This window comes from Poecilia reticulata, chromosome 23 (genome assembly GCF_904066995.2).
Source record: "Poecilia reticulata chromosome 23, P_reticulata-male-v2, whole genome shotgun sequence".
NCBI lineage: Eukaryota > Metazoa > Chordata > Actinopteri > Cyprinodontiformes > Poeciliidae > Poecilia > Poecilia reticulata.
In genome coordinates this window covers 184,668-203,415 of record NC_088852.1, presented here as the reverse complement: position 1 = coordinate 203,415, position 18,748 = coordinate 184,668, and the positions used below count along the sequence as shown (strand labels likewise).

Here is an 18,748-nt window from a genome sequence, read left to right as displayed (position 1 = left end):
ACTTCCGGGTCATCCAGAAACTCTGGCCCTGGGAATGTCTCAGTGGACACCAAAACCAGACAAAGAATCATTTCCTGTCCTCTTCATCACCATGACTCTGGGAGTGATGATGATGAGCTGCAACCACTGGCCTCGGGTTCTACAGAACTGGGTCAAAGGAGGTCACTGAACGTCCACTATAAGGGGCACCAGGTGCTGGTTCTGACCCATCTTGGATCACTGATGGGTCAGAACCAGGTGCTGGTTCTGACCCATCTTGGATCACTGAATGTGTTTGACCTTCTGAAAACCATCTGAGTCCAGCTGGACCCTCCAGAATCCTGTTGGTTCTGTTCTGAAGGAGGAACCTCAAAGTTTACTGAAAAACACCCACACGTCACTAACATGCAGGCACACGTCACACCTCGGAAAAAATTCAAAATAAAAGCCTCAGGACCTCATGCTGACGGATTCCTGCTCTAGTGAAAATGTTCTGCCGGTTCGACCCATAAAACGAAAATTACTCTTTTAATAAAACCATCTTCAGAAGAACTTTAGGGGTTTTCTGCTTCAAGCGATCCGAGCTGCGGATCTACGATCAAAACACAAAACGGAATGGTGGGACTTTTATTTTGAAAGTAATGTCATCTTTGGGCGGAAGCAGTTTTCATGTAGACTCGCTTTACTTCAGCTAAAAGACTCCCAGGAACTTTCTGTCGGGCGGTACCGCTCCGGTCCGGTGCCGAACTGTTCGTTTGAATGTTGATGGTTCGGTTCGGAGCACGCGACTGTTTCACACCAAGAGCGCAGAACCGGAACCAGGTACCGAGCCAAGGTGAGGTCATCATCAGCGTAGTGATCTGAGATCCGCTGCAGCGACAGACTGGTTCCGAACTGACTGGCTCATCAGCCGAACTGGTTTCTGAGTCGGATCTTCTGCAGAAAAACTTTAACCCAGACCAGTTCAGGAACCGGTTCGGACCCCAGGAAGCCATGCGGGTCTAGTTGGACTAAGACTGCGGTTCCGTCCGAAGCCCTAAGCTGCTCGTCGTGGTTCCCACAGCTCCCATCGCTCCCATCGCTCCCAGCGCCCCGCCATGAGCCTCCACCCCCGCAGGATCCGCCTGAAGCCCTGGCTGCTGGCCCAGGTGAACAGCGGCAGGTATCCGGGTCTGCAGTGGCTCGGTTCGGAGCAGCGGCTGTTTCAGATCCCATGGAAACACGCGACCCGCCACACGCCGATGTCGGAGGAGGAGAACACCATCTTTAAGGTTCGGTTCCGCTGGGTCCGTTAGCAGCGGGGGGCCCGGGATGAAAGGGGAACTGGGCCGGGCCGATACCGGGCCAGAACATGTGCTTCGGTCTTCCTGTTGGACTTCCTGCCGCTGCAGGTTTCGGTTCTGCTCAGCATGGTTCCGCTTTTTCTGCTTCCTCTTTCTGGTCGCTTCACCCAAACCAGAACCAGAACCTGGAATCTGGACCCAGAACCTCTCCATCCAGGCAGGAAGCAGCACCAGCTCCATCTCCTGACCCGGTTCTGACCCTAACCCTCTTGCAGGCTTGGGCCGTGGAGACCGGGAAGTACCAGGAGGCCGTGGACGAACCGGACCCGGCCAAGTGGAAGGCGAACCTGCGCTGCGCGCTCAACAAGAGCCGCGAGTTCCGGCTCAGGTTCGACGGAACCAAGGAGACGCCGCTCCGCCCCTACAAGATCTACGAGGTCTGCGACGGAACCGGCGCCGCAGGTGAGCCGACTGGACCGGTCCCGGTCCAATCTACGGGACAGTTCTGACAATGTTCTGATGTGGTTCTGTGTTTCAGACGGAGCCGAGGACGACGATGAGGAGGTGAGGATCAGAACCAGGTGAACAGGACCTAATCAGAACCAGTAGATCAGAACCAGAACCAGCTGACCTATCACTTTTTCCTCCTGACCGTTTCCAGATGCCGGACCTCACCGATCTCTCCATCAGTAAGTCCCTCTCCAGCGTTTCTATGGTAATCGCTGACAGCCTGACCCAGTCTGACCCGGTTCTGTCTCTGTAGATCCTCGGATCGAGCCCGCCTCTTTTCCACCCTTCGGGTCGGCCCAGGTGATCCCGATGCCGCTGCTGCCTCTGACCTCTGACCTCCAGCCTCGGGGTTCAATGGCAGACCCGAGTAGCTTCGATCCGGCCGGGCTCCAGAACCTGAACCCGCGGTCCTCCACTCAGCCAGAATGCATGGAGGCCAGCAGCATGGAGTCCGTCCAGAACCAGTCGGACCATCAGAACCAGCAGTCCTGCAAGTATGACCTGCTGAGCAGCGTCCCACGTGAGTCTGGTCCAGTTCTGGTTCCTCTGCTCAGTCAGTCTGCTAGTACTGAACGGGTCCAAACTAATCAGACCTCCTGGTTCCAAGAGGACTGCAGGTCCAGAACCAAAAGGTTCTGCAGTGGCTCGGGTCAGAACCAGAACTAAAACCTTGTTTATTGAGGAGGAACTGGTGGTTCTGGACCTGATTAGAGACCCAGAACCGGTTCTACTGACCCTTCAAAGGCTTAATGTGATGATGTCATCGTCTCCTCAAATTGTAATTGGTCAGACTAGACCTGCAAAGTTAGATAGGTCCAGAACCTGAACAGAACCACCATCTGGACCAGGGTGCAGGTTCTACCAGGTCATGTGATCCCAGCTGGGTTCTGATCAGACCCGTGTTCCTCTAGACCAGGGCTGGTCAGTCCTGGTCCTGGAGGTCCGGTCTCCCTGGTCCAACAGCTGAATCTCCTCATTATTTGTCTCAGGTGTGTAGAAGTGGAGACACACCTGAAGGTTCCAGGACCTTCAGGTGTGTTGGTTCCAGGACCGGCCCTCCAGGCCTGGAGCTGCCCGCCCCTGGACCCCCTGGACCCCCTGGACTCCTGTCCAGGGGTGGGCAGTACTAGTACATAGATGCAGTATCACTAGTACTATCAGAGCTGCTAAGGCAGTTACTGCCGTTTTGCGGATCCCAGTTTTTAGAAGACACGTTAATCAATAATAATTTTGTTTATTATGGTGTTATTGGTTATTTAACTGATCTGTAGTATTTTGACATTTACTGAATGGAAAGTTGCAGGTCCAGACGATGGTAGCTGCCACTAGCTGACCCTGATGCTGGGTCAGCTTTAGCTTCCTGTCCGCTGAATTAAAGCTGCATTTTATCGTCAGTAACAGAAACGGCGCCGTAGCGATGAAGTTAATTACTTGTAATTAGATTACTTGTTACTGAACAAAGAGACGCCGTTGGTGACGTCATTATTCCCTGACTCGCTAACCAAGGCCTCTCCTGTCTTGGTTCTGCAGTAACAGATCTGGACCTGAAGTTCTGGTACCGGGGCCGGGCCATGGGCTCCCTGACGGTCAGCAACCCCCAGGGCTGCCGGCTCTACTACGGCCACCTGGGACCGACTCCGGAGCAGGTGGACCTGTTCGGTCCAGTCAGTCTGCAGCAGGTTCTGTTCCCGGGAACGGCAGAGGTCCAGAACCAGAAGCAGCGGTTCTACACGGACGCTCTGCTGGACGTGATGGACCGCGGTCTGATCCTGGAGATCCAGCAGCAGGACATCTACGCCATCCGCCTCTGTCAGTGCAAGGTATTCTGGTCTGGCCCAGGAATGCCAGAACTGGGTCCACCCAACCCCATGGAGCGGGAGAGGAGGATCCGGGTGTTCAGCCTGAACGACTTCCTGCAAGGTTCGTCTTCTGACCCGGTTCTTCGGGTCGTCCAGAGCTGCCATCCTGCAACTTTCAGACGCATCCCTGCTCCAACACACCTGAACCAAATCAACGGCTCGTTACGGCCAGTTCAAAGGTCCGGTCTGCTGGAGTAAAGGTTGCAGGATGGCGGCTCTCGAGGACTGGACCCGAGAGCCCCTGCTGTAGGCGATTCTGTGTAGAGAACTTGTTCTAGCGGCGGTTCGGTTTTAACCGCGGTTCTGGTCCACAGGGCTCATCTCGTTCCAGAAGGGTGAAGCTGCCAACCCGCCACCGTTCGACGTTTTCTTCTGCTTCGGAGAGGACTGGCCGGACAGGAAGCCCAAAGAGAAGAAGCTCATCATGGTCCAGGTGTGTGGCCGATAGTCACGTCGACCCGGGTTCTGCTAGTGCGGGTTGTAAAGGTTCTGTTGCCGTGCAGGTGGTTCCGGTGGTGGCCCGGATCCTCACGGAGATGTTCTCTGGAGAACTGGCCTGGTCCACCGACAGCATCCGGCTGCAGATCTCCAACCCGGACGTCAAGGACCAGACGGTGGAGCAGTTCAAGGAGCTGCAGCGACTGCTCCAGAACCAACTGGGTCCAACTGGGCCCTGGGCCCCCGCTGGCTCTCTAGAGGCCCCTACTGGGTTCTCCATGGGGACCAGCTGATACCAGAACCTGGACCAGAACTCTGGGGTTCAACCTCTGTGACATCACGAAGGGTTGAGTCGTTGGTGGACCAGAACCGACCAGAACGGTTTTCTACTTTGCTGTCCAGGCATTTGGTTCTGAATACCTCCGAACTCTCAGTCCGGGTTCTGCTTGCCTACCCGGTCCCACTTGCTGACTCAGAAGGTTCTGGTTCCTTCCTGAAGGTTTTTATTTGGACTTTGGCTGCTTCAGGTTCTGGTTCTGACCGAACCCAGACCTGGCCACACAGAACCTGTTAATCACAGTTCCAGGTAGTTTGGTGCCGGTAGCCGGTTGGTCAGTGCGACCCGAACCGGAGACAGAAGCATGGTTCTGGCTGGTGGGGAATTCTTTAGCGGTTCAGGAACTCTTTTAGAACCGAGTCAGTCAGACCCGATTAAACGATTTCCGTCTGGCAAGTCCGGTACCACCAAGTGTCCAAGTTAGAACCGCTGCAGTATTCTGGTCCATCAGAACCAAATCTGCATTTCATCAGTGATTGTCCAGTTTGCTCTCTGGCGCCGTCCAGAGGACGGACCGGGCCCTGCAGCAGGAACCAGTCCAACCAGAACTCCCAGTCTCAGCAGGGATGACCTCACCCTTCATCAGGTGGGGTCAGCTTACAGAAACACCTGAGCTCAGGTGTTACTGCCCCCCGGTTACGGGTTAGACCGGTCCCAGTGTCTCCCTTTCTAAAACCACAGAAGAAGAAGCAATGTTTTCAGCTGTTTTATTGTTTACAGCAAGGCTACATCACCACTGATGTCATGGTGTCAGTCCGCCTCATTACCCACAGTCCTCTCTGTTTCCATTCATGGAAAAACAACTAAAATAAACCAAAGATAAAAGGTCAAAGGTGACGCCAAATCCTCCAGCGTTCCGCCACGCGGCCCACAGCATCATGGGGAATTTTTTGGCTCTGTTTTTTGGCACAGACAGAAACATCTTGACCAAAGTCCCAAAAATAAATCTCTTAAAAACAGTTGAGCAGGCACGTCCTGATTAATCGCCTCCGAGGGTCCAGCAGGAACCGGTCCTGACCCCGCCCACCCAGAACCACCTGCTGCAGGTGAGCTGGGGGGGGTGGGCTCCGTCCGTCTCTCCTCCGTCAGGTCACAGAGTCCCGTTTCACATTCAAAGTCCCTCCGTCTTCCTCGTCTGCAGTCGCAGCTTTTTGCCGTCACCTCTGAATGTTGGTCAACTAAAGATTTAACCTGAGGAGGAAGAGGAGGAAGAGGAGGAAGAGGAGCGGATTCAGCTCTTCATCAGTCATGAACCCACACTGTAAAAACCAAGTCATTTTCCTTGTTGCTACAGTAAATGTCTTGAGATAAAAATCATTTCAGAGGTAACGTCTCCCTTGTTTTGTTTGGGATTTGGCTGAAATTAAATTTTGTTCTGCAAACGATAAAGAGATTCGGGTTTAATTCAGTAACAGTATTGATAAATGGCACCAAAGATCTCAGGACACTTTCTATAACCTACCTGGAAACACCTGAGGCTCATCAGGCTAACGCTAACCGCTACCTAGCGCTGATGTGGGTGTATGGCAGGGGTCACCAACTCCAGTCCTCCAGGGCCACCGTCCTGCAAATTTTAAATGCGTCTCTGCTCAAACACACCTGGATCAAATAAGCTGCTCGTTTCCAGAGAGGAATGGATGCTGGTGAGGAAATGCAGACATTTTGGAGCAGAGCTGAATCTGAAGGGGATGGTAGCCCTGGAGGACTGGAGTTGGTGACCCCTGGTCTATGGAGTCACGCTATGCACCGGGTCCGTTCTTATTCTGACTCGGTGTAATCTACAGAATGTAGCAGGAAGCTAACCAGCTGATCTGTGGTGAAGGATTCCCAGTATTCCCAGTATTCCCAGTGCCTACCTGGTGTCATGAGAAGCTGCAGCTACCGGTACAGCCTGGTGAACTCTCTGATGGCCCAGCACACCTGCTTGCACTCCTCAGCACTGAAAGAGAAAGACACACATGAAGGCCTTCTGGTTTCAGGGCAGGGCGAGTCTGGACCCGCCGGTTCTGATCTGGTTCTGATCCAGCAGCGCCCCGCCCTCCGCTGGGCCGGCCCCAACACGAGCTGACGGCCCCTGAACGCCTCACGATGACTCATCCCGACGCCTTCGCCGGAGGCTGATCGGGTCAGAACAGGAACTGGGATCTAACATAAACTCTTCAGCTCGCTGTCGGCATGGCAACCACAGAAACAACAGGAAGTAGCAGCGGCTCGCATCATGAAAGAGGAACGGAGGCTGGGCGACGCGGATAAAAATAAAATCTTATTTTCTATACCAGATCTTAAGTTAATCGATTAAAAATGAATAAATTACAACTGACAGAAAATATTTTCAAGTGATTTTATTTCAGTCAAATGATCGGCGCCATTTTTATTTATGAATAAAACCATAAAATAAGCATCTGATGTGAGCAGCTCAGTTTCTTCTCAATGAACTCAAACATTCCTCGTTTTAACCTTTAATATTATTTAATAGAAATCGTAGCCTGGCCTCATACTCCGTCGTAAAGTCAAACAAGATGGCTGCCCAGGGAGCCATGACATCATCGAAACCCAAGGAGGCGACTGGTGGAAAAATGTTCTGATTTTCTAAAAATGAAATCAATCACCCAGCCTCGGTGCAGCCCGGTTCCGACCCGCCGGACTCACCTGGTCACCTGCTTGTGGAACTCGGTCAGCTGCTTGTGGGTGACGGTCACGGCGCCGCCCGCCGTCTGCTTCGGTAACCCCTTCAGCGCATTCTCCAGCCAGCGGCAGAACATCTGGAACAGAGGAGCGGAGTGAGCCGCGGCTCCAGAACCGGACCGGAACCAGGACCGGCAGGACTCACGGGTCGGTCGAACAGCATGACCTCCCAGAGAACCTCGGCCACGTCGGGCAGCGTGTACGGCGGCAGGCAGAAGCAGCAGGAGTGGAGCAGCTGGTTGATGAGCTGCTGGCCGTTCTGCTCCATGGCCTGACCAATCAGACGCTTCCGCAGCGCGAAGTCCTCCTCATGCTGGGGGAGAGAGAGAGAGATGAGCCCAGTGAACGGCAACACCAGCACCTCCTGGAGCCTCCGGCCCGGTTCTGGTTCCGACTCACGTCGTTGCCGACTCCGGTGTGGATCAGGTCTCGGATGAACTTCATGACGCTGCAGTTAGCGTCCCGGTGGTCGAGCGACGTGGCGGCGATGGCGCACTGGATGATGTGGACCACGATGCTGCTGCCTAGCAACGTGACGGGACTCCTCTGGACGAACCTGGGGACGGAGAGGATGGAGAGGACATGAGGGGACAGTGGGACGGCGCACCGATGTCTGTCCACCATGTCTCAACGATCAGAACCTTCAGCGACCCGCTGAGACGCTGCTCTGGTTCTGCTGCTTCATGTTTCAATCTGTTGCTGGTTATTCTGAGTTTAGGCCTGTTGTGAAGTTTTAGTAGTTTGTGATGATCATGTGCAGCCAATAGGAAGCCAGGTGAGCTCACCTGGTGGCCAGTCTGAACAGGTCGTCCACGGTGTCCGGATGGTTCCTCAGGCTGTTGGGCTGCTCCAGCAGCTGGAAGGTGGGCATACACAGCGCCTGCAGGACACACAGCGGCTCCTGGTCATCGGCCCAGAAGGGGGCGTGGCTTAGATCAGGTGAGGGCGGCTTACCTGCAGCATGTCCAGCAGCCCCTGCCTGCAGCCCTCCTCCATGCCGTACTCGTCCACCAGGATGCTGCCCAGGTACAGGAAGCAGGAGTGCGGGTACACCTGGTAGACGCTCACCATCTGGAGGACATGAGCATCCCGTCAGCGTCGCCACGGCAACGCCCACGGCAACGCCCACAGACCCCGTTCCGACGGCAACTCACCTGAGTGACGAGCGGCTGCAGCAGGGAGGCAGAGCCTTTCCCGACGCAGCGCACGGCGAAGCGCAGGCAGCGGCAGCAACGCTCCACGATGCGATTATCAGCCTGGTGGGCGTTGAGTGTCTCCGACAGGACGGGCCAGATCTGGGGGGGACAGGTGGGACAGGTTAGGACAGGTGGGGACAGATAAAGTCCAGGTGTGCGGCGCCTCACCTCCTGGATCACTTTCTGGCACGGGTGCGTCTGGCCGTTCTCCACGATGGGGTTCGTGTGTCTGAGGACGAGACGATGCGTTCACTGACTGCGGCGGCGGCGGGAATCTTCCTGCGGCTCCACTCACCTGAAGATGACGGCCAGTCGGTCCAGCCACGCCGTCGGGTCGGCCGACTTCCCGTTCCTGGACCGCTCCGCCAGCAGCTGCGGGGACAGAACCCAGTCGGACCGGTTCCGGCTCGGCGGCGCCGGCCCGACCTGGAGCGCACTCACCTTCTTCAAAGCCAGAACCTGAACGGCGCACAGGTCGCTGAGGCACTCCGCGATCTTCTCCAGAGGCAGCCGGGCCAGAACCAGCGCCGTACCTGCACAGGTAACAGTCAGAGTCACAGCCGGACCGGCCAGAACCGGCAGGTCCAAACGGTTCTTAAAGCAGAGCTGCTGGAGGTTCCGAGTCCAAACCCAGCTGGTTCCGATTCCCTTCAGACTCGACTACAAAGCGATATCACTGCGTCACCATGGCAACGCGATTTCTGCCTATCAGAACCGGAACTGGGCCCGGCTCCAGGAGACCCAGACCCCTGACCCAAACCGGTTCTGCCTGAACAGAGCTCAGCTGATTCATAAGGTTCTGCTGCTCAAAATAAAAGTTCTACTGGACCCGGCCCAGAAAGGACCATTCTGTTCATTATTCTGACAATTCAGGGGAAAATCGTCACATTCTGCCGATTCAAGCTTAACATTAAAAACACATAATTCATCTCTTAAATATAAAAACTAATTTATAAAAATCAGTTGGTTTGGTGAATGAATCTGCCGGATTGATCAGGAATACAGCAGATTATTTCTGATCAATCACTGATTGATGTGAAGCAGGTGAAGCTAAAACTGCCAGTAGAGTAAAATGCTAAACATTTATATTCATCGTTCTCCGTTAGCTGCAGATGTGAATTCAGTGCAGATCCACAGCAGAGGGAAAAAGAACGCAGGAAAACCGGAGAAGGACTAAATATGTTCTGGTTTCTCGCTCTGTCGGCTGCGCTGCACAGACTCGTTGCCATAGCAATTTACAACAACGCCAAGAATTCCAGGGTTCAACATCAAAAACACGCCAACATTTCATACAATATTCAGTCATTTACATGTTCCTGTGTTTAGGCTTGCGGTTTATTCTGGGATTATTAATATGGATTATTAATAGCCATCAGCTAATTGGCTCATTTAAACTCCTAATCTACTGCAACTAGCGCAGCGGAGAGAGGGGGGCGGGGCTTAACATGACATCACACTGCAGCAAGTTACCGATTGGTTAGCTGTCTGCAATAACGTATCACTGACTAAATTTAGTGTTTAATAATCGATTCATGTTTTAGCCGTAGGTGAGATTTTTTCTACAGCCGGATCAGGACCAAGCCTTCTCTCGCCCGGCCCGGTTCTGGCCCGGTACCTTTGAGGAGGCCCACGGCGGCCTCGGTGGACAGGGCGAAGGAGTCGAGGGAGCGGGCGATGTCCAGCAGCCCCTGGAAGTGCTGGGCCATGTGGTCGCGGCACACCGAGCAGATGTTGTGGATGGCCTTGGCCGCCGCCGACGCCAGCGGCTTCTCCCTCAGGCCCTTCATCAGGTAGTTCAGAACCGGGTCTGCAGAACACAGAGCCGGATCAGAACCGTCGGCTGGTTGGAGCCCGCGGGCCAAGACCGGTCCACCTACCCAGGAAGCGCGGGTTCCGGTCCACCACCTCGCTCATCTCCCCCACCAGCTCGATGCTGGTGTAGCGCACGGCCAGGTGCACGCTCTCCGGCAGCAGCACCACCTGCTGCAGCACCTCGGCCACCGTCGGGTTGTTCTCCCTGCAAACAGGCGGCGTCAGCGCTCTGGCCGTGGTTCTGACCCGGTTCTGCTCGGCAGCGGTACTCACGGGTCGACGCTCTTGGCGATGGAAGCCATGATGAAGAGGACGGCCTCCGTCACCTCCCAGGGCGGGTTCCCGTCCTTCAGGGTGGAGTACAGCTGGAAGACAGAGCGCGTCGTCAGCAAGAGGCCAAACCGGGCCGGAACCGGGTCGAGGTTCCTGTGGTACCTGAGAGAAGCACTCCATGGAGCCGACCAGGAAGATCACGTCCTTCACCAGGTCCGATACTCTCATCCTGAACTCCCCAAAGTCGTCCGTTTCCTCCGGGATCCCCTCCTGTGGAGCAAAGCAGAACTGGGTCAGAACCGGGCCAGAACCGGATCGGAGATAGCCGGTTCCAGAGCCTTACGTGGTCTGGGTCGAGCTGGCAGTGGCGGGCCAGGCAGTGCAGCAGCCGCTGGATGTACGGCCGGAAAACGCCGTGCAGGTTGGCGTCGTTGATCTTGTAGAGATGCTCGCCCAGGCGGTACCAGAAGTTAAAGGAGATCTCCACGACCTGCAGACAGAACCGGGTCAGAACCACGACAACTGGACCTCCACGCAGAACACTGGTTCTGTTGATAAGCCAGTTTGGACCTGTTCTGTTCCTTCAGACCCCAACAGGTTCTGACCTGGATTAGTTCAGGCTGCAGAACCAGGCCAGAACCAGAACCCGACCCGGTCCAGTTTCTCAGAACGTTTCAGTAAAAACGTCATGAAGTGATGAATAACCATCACTTAGAGGAGCTCTGGGTTTCAGCAGCTTTGCTGTTTTCTGGAAGTTTGTTCAGATCTGCAGTGCATAGAAGCTGAACGCTCCTTCTGCAGAACCGGAACCAGAACCAGAACCGGAACCAGCAGGCCTGAGCTGTCTGGTTCTGGTTTGCTGGATCTAATAGCAGCAAATCTTTAATCTATTGCACCGCGTCACCCTGCTGACCTCTACTGACCTCTGCTGGCCCAATGTCTGCCTTCCTGCCTGCCAACTGAAGGCGACCTATGACCCCTGAATGAGTTTACTGTCTGAATCAGATCAGGATTGGCAGGTAACTCTGACCAGGCCCGGTTTGGCCCGGTCCGGTTCCGGTACCTCGTACTGCGGGTGTCCGGCGCAGATCAGCAGCAGCTCCAGCGTCCTCAGGTCGCCCATGCCCTGACCCGGCGTCCGGACCGTCGTCTCCAGGAACGTCTCGCAGAGCTCCGTGAAGATCCGGCAGTAGTTCAGCACCCTGTGGACACAGAGCGGCCGTTACCGTGGCGACCGGTCCCCGGGCCGCCGCCGCCGAGCCGACCGGAACCTTACTTGTCCAGGTCCTCGCGGGCCACGGCCATGTGGTAGGCCGTCTCCAGCGTCAGCACGCCCTGGAACAGCTGCAGCGCCAGAGCCACGTTGGTGTCCACGCTCTCGATGGCGTACAGCGCCGAGCACACGCAGTCCGACGCCGCCTCGTGCAGGTTGGTGGACGTCTCGTCCCTCTGCTGGGACACAGAGCGGAACCCGTCAGGGTCTAGGGACCTGGACCGGAACCAGGGCCAGAACCAGGACTCACCAGGATCTGGAACAGGACCATCAGCAGCTGGTTGCTGGCCATGAAGTTGCTGTCCAGGACGCCCAGGTTGAACCAACTGCCCAGGCAGCGGAACACCTTGATGAGCATCTTCTCATCGCCGCCCGCCTTCTCCACGCAGGACGTCTGGGGACGGGGTGGGCCGGGGGGACAGGGACATTAGAGAGACACGTGGAGGACAGATGCACCAGCAGAGACAGATCAGTGACACCTGATAGAGGTCACTAGAGGGCGCTGCTCAGCTCCTAAGCTATTTTTGTGTTTAAGAATTGTGAAAAGTTACAGGTGGACAACCAGGGGACATGTGTCCAGGGAACATGTGTCCAGGGGACATGTGTCCAGGTGTCCCTACCAGCAGGGCGACCACAGTGTTGGAGTAGAAGCCCAGGTCTTCGATGATCTCGGTGCGGCGGTTGGCGCCGATCCGCAGCGACCGACTGTGGACTTCCTCCGGCAGGACCGTCAGGATCTCGATGAGGAACGGCATGGAGCCCACATCCTCGTTGTACCTGAGGGGGCGGAGCCACACAGCGGGGGGTCAAAGGTCGGCTGGACGCCACAAACTCAGAGCGGTGAGACGGCAAGCGTTCCTACTTCTCTATGAGCGTGTGAACGCAGCCCTTCCAGGACGCCATCTGCAGGGCGAGGTCAGCGATGGCCAGGGCCAGCTGCAAGACAGGACCGGGTCAGAACTGGGCCGTAACCAGACCTGGACTGGGTCAGAACCGGGCTGACCAGAATCACTGATGAAGCTGAACATTTGAAACAATGTTACAGAGAATCGATTTTACATCAAATCGTGAAATGGTGCCGTTCTCCCATCAGGCTTCAGTCAGAGGCTTCAGTCAGAGGTGCTGTAACACAGACTGCTACAGGAAACCACATCACAAACTGATGATGCTCAGATTCCTCTGTAATCCAGATTATTCCAGTAGATTACATGACGTTAAATCCTGGATGACAGAACTTTTTGCTTTTGCATCAGAACCTCTGAACAGAACCTGATCAGTCGATTATTGATCGGGACCAGGATGTCATTTAATACCACTGGACTTCCTCCTTTAATCTCCTGAGTAGAGCATAAATGATAAATCACCTGATAATCTAAAACATAATCCACTCATCTGTTGCCTCAAGCTGAACTGTTCAGTTAAAATCCTTCAGCTGATCCAAAACACTGCAGCGTTTCTGATGCAAATCAGAACCAGACCAGATTTCTGCTGTTTGGATTCACTGCTTCCTGATAATCCAGATTATAATCTCAGATGGTCACATAGAAAACCTTAATAACCAAACTCTGACCTCTGCTGTTTTCTCCTACTACTCTCCGCTCAGCGGCTCCGCCCTCCTGTGGGCGGGGCTTACCTGAGTGACGATGATGGGCGACAGGTCTTTGAGGTTCTGGATGTGGGTCAGCAGGGAGTCCCGCAGTGCATTGTGGGTCTCTGGAGGAAGCTCGTAGAAGGAAGTCTGGATCTTCATCTTCATGGTCTGAGCGGCGAAGTAACACGACTCCACGTCCTGCTTCAGCTGCAGTAGCTGGTCCGAGATCTCCCAGGCAAACATCTGCACAGGACAGGAAGTGAAGTCACTGAGGCGCAGGGGGCGGGGCTTAAACATGAACCAGTCCAACTGTACATCGTTTAGAACAGGGGTGTCAAACTCCAGTCCTGAAGGGCCGCTGTCCTGCAGTTTTTAGATGTGCCACAGGTACAAAACACCTGAATCAAATGGCTTAATGACCTCCTCAGTTCTCCAGAGTCTTGCTAATGACCTAATTGTTCTATTCAGGTGTGGTGCAGCAGAGGCACTTCTAAAAGTTGCAGGACACCGGCCCTGGAGGACTGGAGTTTGACACCCCTGGTTTAGAAGAACAACAGAACCAAGCCATATGGTCCATCAGAACCGGGTCGGAGCTGATCTGCTACAGAAGTCCTCTGTGACCCAGGCGAGTCCCCAGGTCAGGGGGTCAGGAGGTCAGACCGTCCCTGACACATTTTGAATGCAGAGAAGAATCTGGAACTGTTCTCCAGGATGTGAGAGAGCAGCAGACATGGAGCTAAAGACTTTTAACTTCTAAAGTTTTCCTGAACACCTTCATGATCAGCAGGACGTTTACTCCTGAACCAGGTCTACAGGGGAACCATGACAGCAGGCTTCACCTTTAACTACAGACACTATTACTAAAGAACCCGTTCTGAATGCCGAGCCGAGTTCAAGCACCCTGACCCACTTTCTCCCCAGAACCTCTAGATCTGGTCTCAGACCTTCTCCAGGTGATCCGGAAGCACTTTCCGGTAAATCCTGCCGATTCTGGCTGAAGTCTGGCAGAGCTGTCAGTCACAGCAGCACCAGGCCTGCTGGGAATTAATCTGCTGCTTCCGCATAGAATCAAAGATTTTAATCATAAAACTAATTATTAGTGATTTATTGAACTGATCTGATTTAAGTTTCACCCTTTAAATGCTGGATAAAGTGAAAAAAATGACCGGTTCTGTTTCTGTTTTGATCCATTCATTCCGTTAGCTTAGCCACCATGCTAACAGGAACAGGAGCTCCTCTGAGACTGCGCAGCTTGCCACACCTGTCCGCTTCCCCCTCAGGTAACTCATTAAACCCGAACCGAACCTTCGCCAGACCCACACGGAACCATTCCCCAGGGCTCTCACCGATCTCTGCAACTCTCCGAGCCACAGCGAGGCTCGTTCCTTCCCGGACGGATCCGGGTCGTGGTACAGGGCCTGGACCGCCTGGTAGACCAGCGTCAGGCTCGGTTTACCCCCCTCCATAGCGGCCTCGACGCAGGCTCCCGTAAGGCAGATGGTTCGGTTCGGCTGAGGAGCTAAAAAACCCAAAAACTACCAAACGGTCCGAGTACCGACCGCCATCTCACACGGGCTCTTCCGGGGACAGCCTGAATCCTGTTCCGACTGGAAACACGAACAAAGTATTTGTTCCTCTCTGCGAGACAGGAGACGAGTTCACCGAAGACCAGAATTGGAACCAAAATCAGTTTAATTCGCCAAATTTATGCGCAAACAAGCAACTTGACTTAGATTCTGCTTTAATCAGAATGAAGGCATTTAAATTATAAACATAGAAAAAAACTCAGTGTTTTTATTTCCTGTAAAAAATATATATTACACACACACACACACACACACACACACACACACACACACACACACACACACACACACACACACACACACACACACACACACACACACACACACACACATAAAATATTCCCTTCTCACCCTCCGCGGGTGGTCTCTCTCTCTCTGAGCTCGGGTCCGGTACCAGAGGCCTGGGAGCTTGAGGATTCTGCACAGTATCTTGGCTGTGCAACATCAGGAAAAAGGAGCAGGAGAAGCTGGAGACACACCAGGACCTCAGAGAGGAACTGGAAAAGGCCTGGAAGGTGATGACCACAGTGGTGCCTGTGGTCATCGGGGCCCTCGGGGCAGACAGTCACCCCCAAACTGGAGCAGTGGCTAAAAATGTATATAAACACACATTTGTGTGTGTGTTTAATTATTTCCTCAGCATGATCAGCAGTTGAAATGGTTTTTAGTTCTTACATGAACATAACTATTAATTTTAATAATGGCAGAATAAGTCATTATTATTATTATTATTGTTGTTGTTGTTCATAAATAATTCAATTGAGTTTATTTCTATAGTACCAATTCACAACAAACCTCATTTCAAATAATTTTACAAAAAAATAATTTCAGTTTAATCACATATTCAGCTCCTGATCATCAAATTAGAAAATCATAAAATATCATTATGTCAGTAATTCCATTCAAAAAGTGAAACTTATATATCATATCTGTTCATTCACAGACTGATATATTTCAAATGGTTTTTTTTTATATTGATGATTTGAAAACCCCAAATTCAGTATCTCAGAAAATTAGAATATTATTAAAGACCAATTTAAAAAATGTTTTTTAGAAATGTTGGCCAATAGGAAAGTGTGATCATGTTCAGGTCTCAGAGCTGAGCTCTTCTTTCTGCCCGGTTTACTGCAGCCGTGCAGCGTGGCGCCCATCAGCCTGCGGCGCCCATCGGCCTGCGGCGCCCATCGGCCTGCGGCGCCCATCGGCCTGCGGCGTCCATCGGCCTGCGGCGCCCATCGGCCTGCGGCGCCCATCGGCCTGCGGCGCCCATCGGCCTGCGGCGCCCATCGGCCTGCGGCGCCCATCGGCCTGCGGCGCCCATCGGCCTGCGGCGCCCATCGGCCTGCGGCGTCCATCAGCCTGCGGCGCCCATCAGCCTGTAGCTCTGCTCAGCTGTTGTCAGGGTCCAGGTTGTTCTGTTTTTGGCCTTCAGCTAAAATAAAATGTCGGTTCTGGTTCATCACTACTTCACTAGTTCAACACACCACTGACCTAAAACTAGGTTCTGTGTTCAGCAGCCAAGTCCTGCCTGAAAATTAAATCTTCGTGCATTGACCTTTGAACCTCAGAAAACACAGTGGACCGACACCAGCAGATGACATGGCGCCAAACCAACACTGACTGTGGAAACTTTGACTAGACCTCAAGCAACATGGATTCTGTTGCTCTGCTCTTCCTCTAGACTGAGAAGAAATGAAGAATTTACTTTAATCAGAGAACAGAGCAGCTGTCCATCCTGCTTGTGTTCAGTCCAGGTGAGACGTTTGGTTCTGGTTCCGGTCCGACATGAGGAGGGCGACGGCTGCAGCCAGGTCTGTCCCTCCGTCCCTCCTGACTCCAGCCGCTGGCCTCTCTCTGAATCTCCCTGATATTGTAAACAGTTTGTTTCCCGATCCTCTCCAGGACAGATTTCCTGGTTGTCCATTTGTTTCACCTCATGGTTTCCTTCCCTTCACCTCTATGAATGTGTTTAAACTCTGAGCAGCAATGACCTGAAGCCAGCTGTGTCTTGTCCTCTGGTGCACGGTGTCAGAGGTCAGTCAGGTCAGTCATCCCCATGCAGAACTGGACTGAGAAACCATTTCAAAGTGTTTGCAGGTGTTTGAATGAATTATCTGATTAGTGTGGAGCAACAACTGCTTTCAGTATTAAACCTTTTAAAAAATATTCAAATTTTCAGAGAAATCAAATTGAGGATTTTCATTAGTTGACAGTTCTAATCAACACCAAAAGAAATGAAATATTTCAGTCTGTGTGAATGAATGAATGAATGAATGAATGAATGAATGAATGAGTGGAGATACTGACATGAATCAACTTTTTCATGATATTCTAATTTTATGACCAGCCCTGCCTTAGTAAAAATATATATTCTTTATGGTATTAAATTTTAACATACTTTAGCAAACTTTGATTTATGTACTTAAACATACTTTTTTGGAACAACTTCAAGTAGTACTTAGTACTATTTATATATTTTGAGTGTACTAATTTTGTCATAGAATTATATTAAAAATATACTTTTAATATACTTTAAATATATTTTAAATATATTAGTAATGTATTTAAATTACATTTAATTTGTATTTTTGATTTACTGCTATTGCTAATAAAGTTAAATTTTAATTACTCATAAGTCTTTATTCCTATTTTCCACATGACATGCATAACTACACTAAAGTACTTACATTGTTTTAGGCTAAAATTACATGGAAAGATTAATTACACAAGATGTTCAAGGTAATTCAAATATTTTGTTTTATTACAGACATTTTAAAATTGTCCAATTTTACTCAAAACTTTATGAACTTTACATAAATGATCAGTTTACACATCAAAAGTGAACACATGAACATGAACATGAAGTGTGACAATAAAACAAAGTGAGGATCAACAGAACATTCCGGTTCACTGCATCTTACAGGAACCTACAAAAAAGAACAATAGAGCAATTAAACAGAAAGTATTTGTATTTAAAGAGAACAGAAAAATGGCAAATAAAAAAATACTTACAATTTCAAGACGTTGTGGACTCGCCATGTATGTGACATCATCAGAACTGATGATGATTGGGACCAGATGCCTGGGGTGGAAAAACATTTCTGGGTTTCTTCTTTGCCTGTTTATGTTAGAAGTAGAAAATAAAAAGTCAGCAATGTCAGAATCAGTTGATGTTGGCATTAACTATGAAGCTGTTTTAAGTTTGGACTTAAGGAGACAAACTACCTTAAAATCTTTCCATCCATGATCTGAACACACTGATCCTTGCAGGGTGGTGAGGGGGGCTGGTGTTGCCCATCTCCAGCAGCCATCAGATGAGAGGCAGGGTTCACCATGGACAGGTCACCAGTCCATCACAGGGCCCTGAAAGCCAACAACAAATAAAAAAAATGAAAGATAAATGTTAGATTAACGAGAAGAGAAAAATTATTTCCAGTTACCTTTAAATCAAATCATGTTTATTAAGCACTTGGTAACACAGCAGTTTTTGTTGTTGAAAATGTAGCTAGCTGCTCAGTAAAAAACAAACTTACATCATGAAGACGATGTGAAGGTTCATCCTCAGAGCTGGTTGGTGACCTGGTGGAGTCAGAGCTTCTTCTGAGACAGAAAGTCTTCAGGTTTCTAACACCTGATTTCTCTGGCTTCCTCTTTCATCTTTATTTGCTTAGACTGAAAACATGTTGAAGATAAAATCATTGATGAACGAGTTAGAACAACAACCTCACAATATCAAAGTCTCTCTGTCTGATGGAGCTTAATTAAAACCAGGTTAGTTTATGAATTAAAGTATAAGTCACAGCAATCAGCCTCCATGCAGTTATAACATGAAGCTGAACGATTGTTATAGTAATAATCATGCAAGTCACAATAAAATTGATAAAATCATTATTTATGAAACCAACGTAAGTTATATATCTTTACTG

At 51.5% G+C, this 18,748-nt stretch overlaps 2 protein-coding genes across 4 annotated transcripts; one reads left to right on the top strand and one right to left on the bottom strand.

Annotated features, from left to right (window-relative positions):
• Nucleotides 1–256: 256 nt before the first annotated feature.
• On the top strand, nt 257–5,795 carry irf5 (interferon regulatory factor 5). Of its 2 annotated transcripts, XM_008401724.3 has the most exons (8): nt 257–1,250; nt 1,538–1,724; nt 1,801–1,826; nt 1,924–1,951; nt 2,026–2,292; nt 3,303–3,692; nt 3,946–4,064; nt 4,135–5,795. In XM_008401724.3, the coding sequence occupies exons 1-8, from the start codon at nt 1,077–1,079 to the stop codon at nt 4,360–4,362; spliced, it is 1,419 nt and encodes a 472-aa protein (XP_008399946.1). In that variant the 5' UTR covers nt 257–1,076; the 3' UTR covers nt 4,363–5,795. The 2 variants fall into 2 exon arrangements, with proteins under 2 accessions (XP_008399946.1, XP_081459921.1); XM_081603795.1 differs by lacking the exon at nt 257–1,250 and having other exon boundaries at nt 1,257–1,724.
• tnpo3 (transportin 3) lies at nt 5,098–14,851 on the bottom strand. 2 transcript variants are annotated; one of them, XM_008401725.3, is made up of 23 exons: nt 14,583–14,851; nt 13,279–13,479; nt 12,508–12,581; nt 12,266–12,422; nt 11,896–12,039; nt 11,649–11,824; nt 11,436–11,574; nt 10,716–10,862; nt 10,535–10,642; nt 10,373–10,464; nt 10,165–10,304; nt 9,903–10,094; nt 8,729–8,820; nt 8,583–8,659; nt 8,456–8,516; nt 8,246–8,386; nt 8,046–8,162; nt 7,877–7,971; nt 7,491–7,647; nt 7,237–7,404; nt 7,056–7,168; nt 6,263–6,345; nt 5,098–5,597 (listed from the first exon to the last, which is right to left on the bottom strand). In XM_008401725.3, the coding sequence occupies exons 1-22, from the start codon at nt 14,700–14,702 to the stop codon at nt 6,285–6,287; spliced, it is 2,772 nt and encodes a 923-aa protein (XP_008399947.1). In that variant the 5' UTR covers nt 14,703–14,851; the 3' UTR covers nt 5,098–5,597; nt 6,263–6,284. The 2 variants fall into 2 exon arrangements, with proteins under 2 accessions (XP_008399947.1, XP_017158476.1); XM_017302987.2 differs by having other exon boundaries at nt 11,649–11,821.
• Nucleotides 14,852–18,748: the final 3,897 nt, after the last annotated feature.

Excerpts from the sequence above, each read along its gene's own strand:
- irf5 (XM_081603795.1), top strand. The coding sequence starts at position 1,331 with ATGTGCTTCGGTCTTCCTGTTGGACTTCCTGCCGCTGCAGGTTTCGGT. Across the intron at positions 1,725-1,800 it reads CGACGGAACCGGCGCCGCAG|ACGGAGCCGAGGACGACGAT; the intron begins GTGAGCCGACTG and ends TCTGTGTTTCAG. Across the intron at positions 1,952-2,025 it reads CCTCACCGATCTCTCCATCA|ATCCTCGGATCGAGCCCGCC; the intron begins GTAAGTCCCTCT and ends CTGTCTCTGTAG.
- tnpo3 (XM_008401725.3), bottom strand. The coding sequence starts at position 14,702 with ATGGAGGGGGGTAAACCGAGCCTGACGCTGGTCTACCAGGCGGTCCAG. Across the intron at positions 11,825-11,895 it reads TGGTCCTGTTCCAGATCCTG|CAGAGGGACGAGACGTCCAC; the intron begins GTGAGTCCTGGT and ends TCTGTGTCCCAG. Across the intron at positions 8,660-8,728 it reads AGGTTCTGGCTTTGAAGAAG|CTGCTGGCGGAGCGGTCCAG; the intron begins GTGAGTGCGCTC and ends CTGTCCCCGCAG.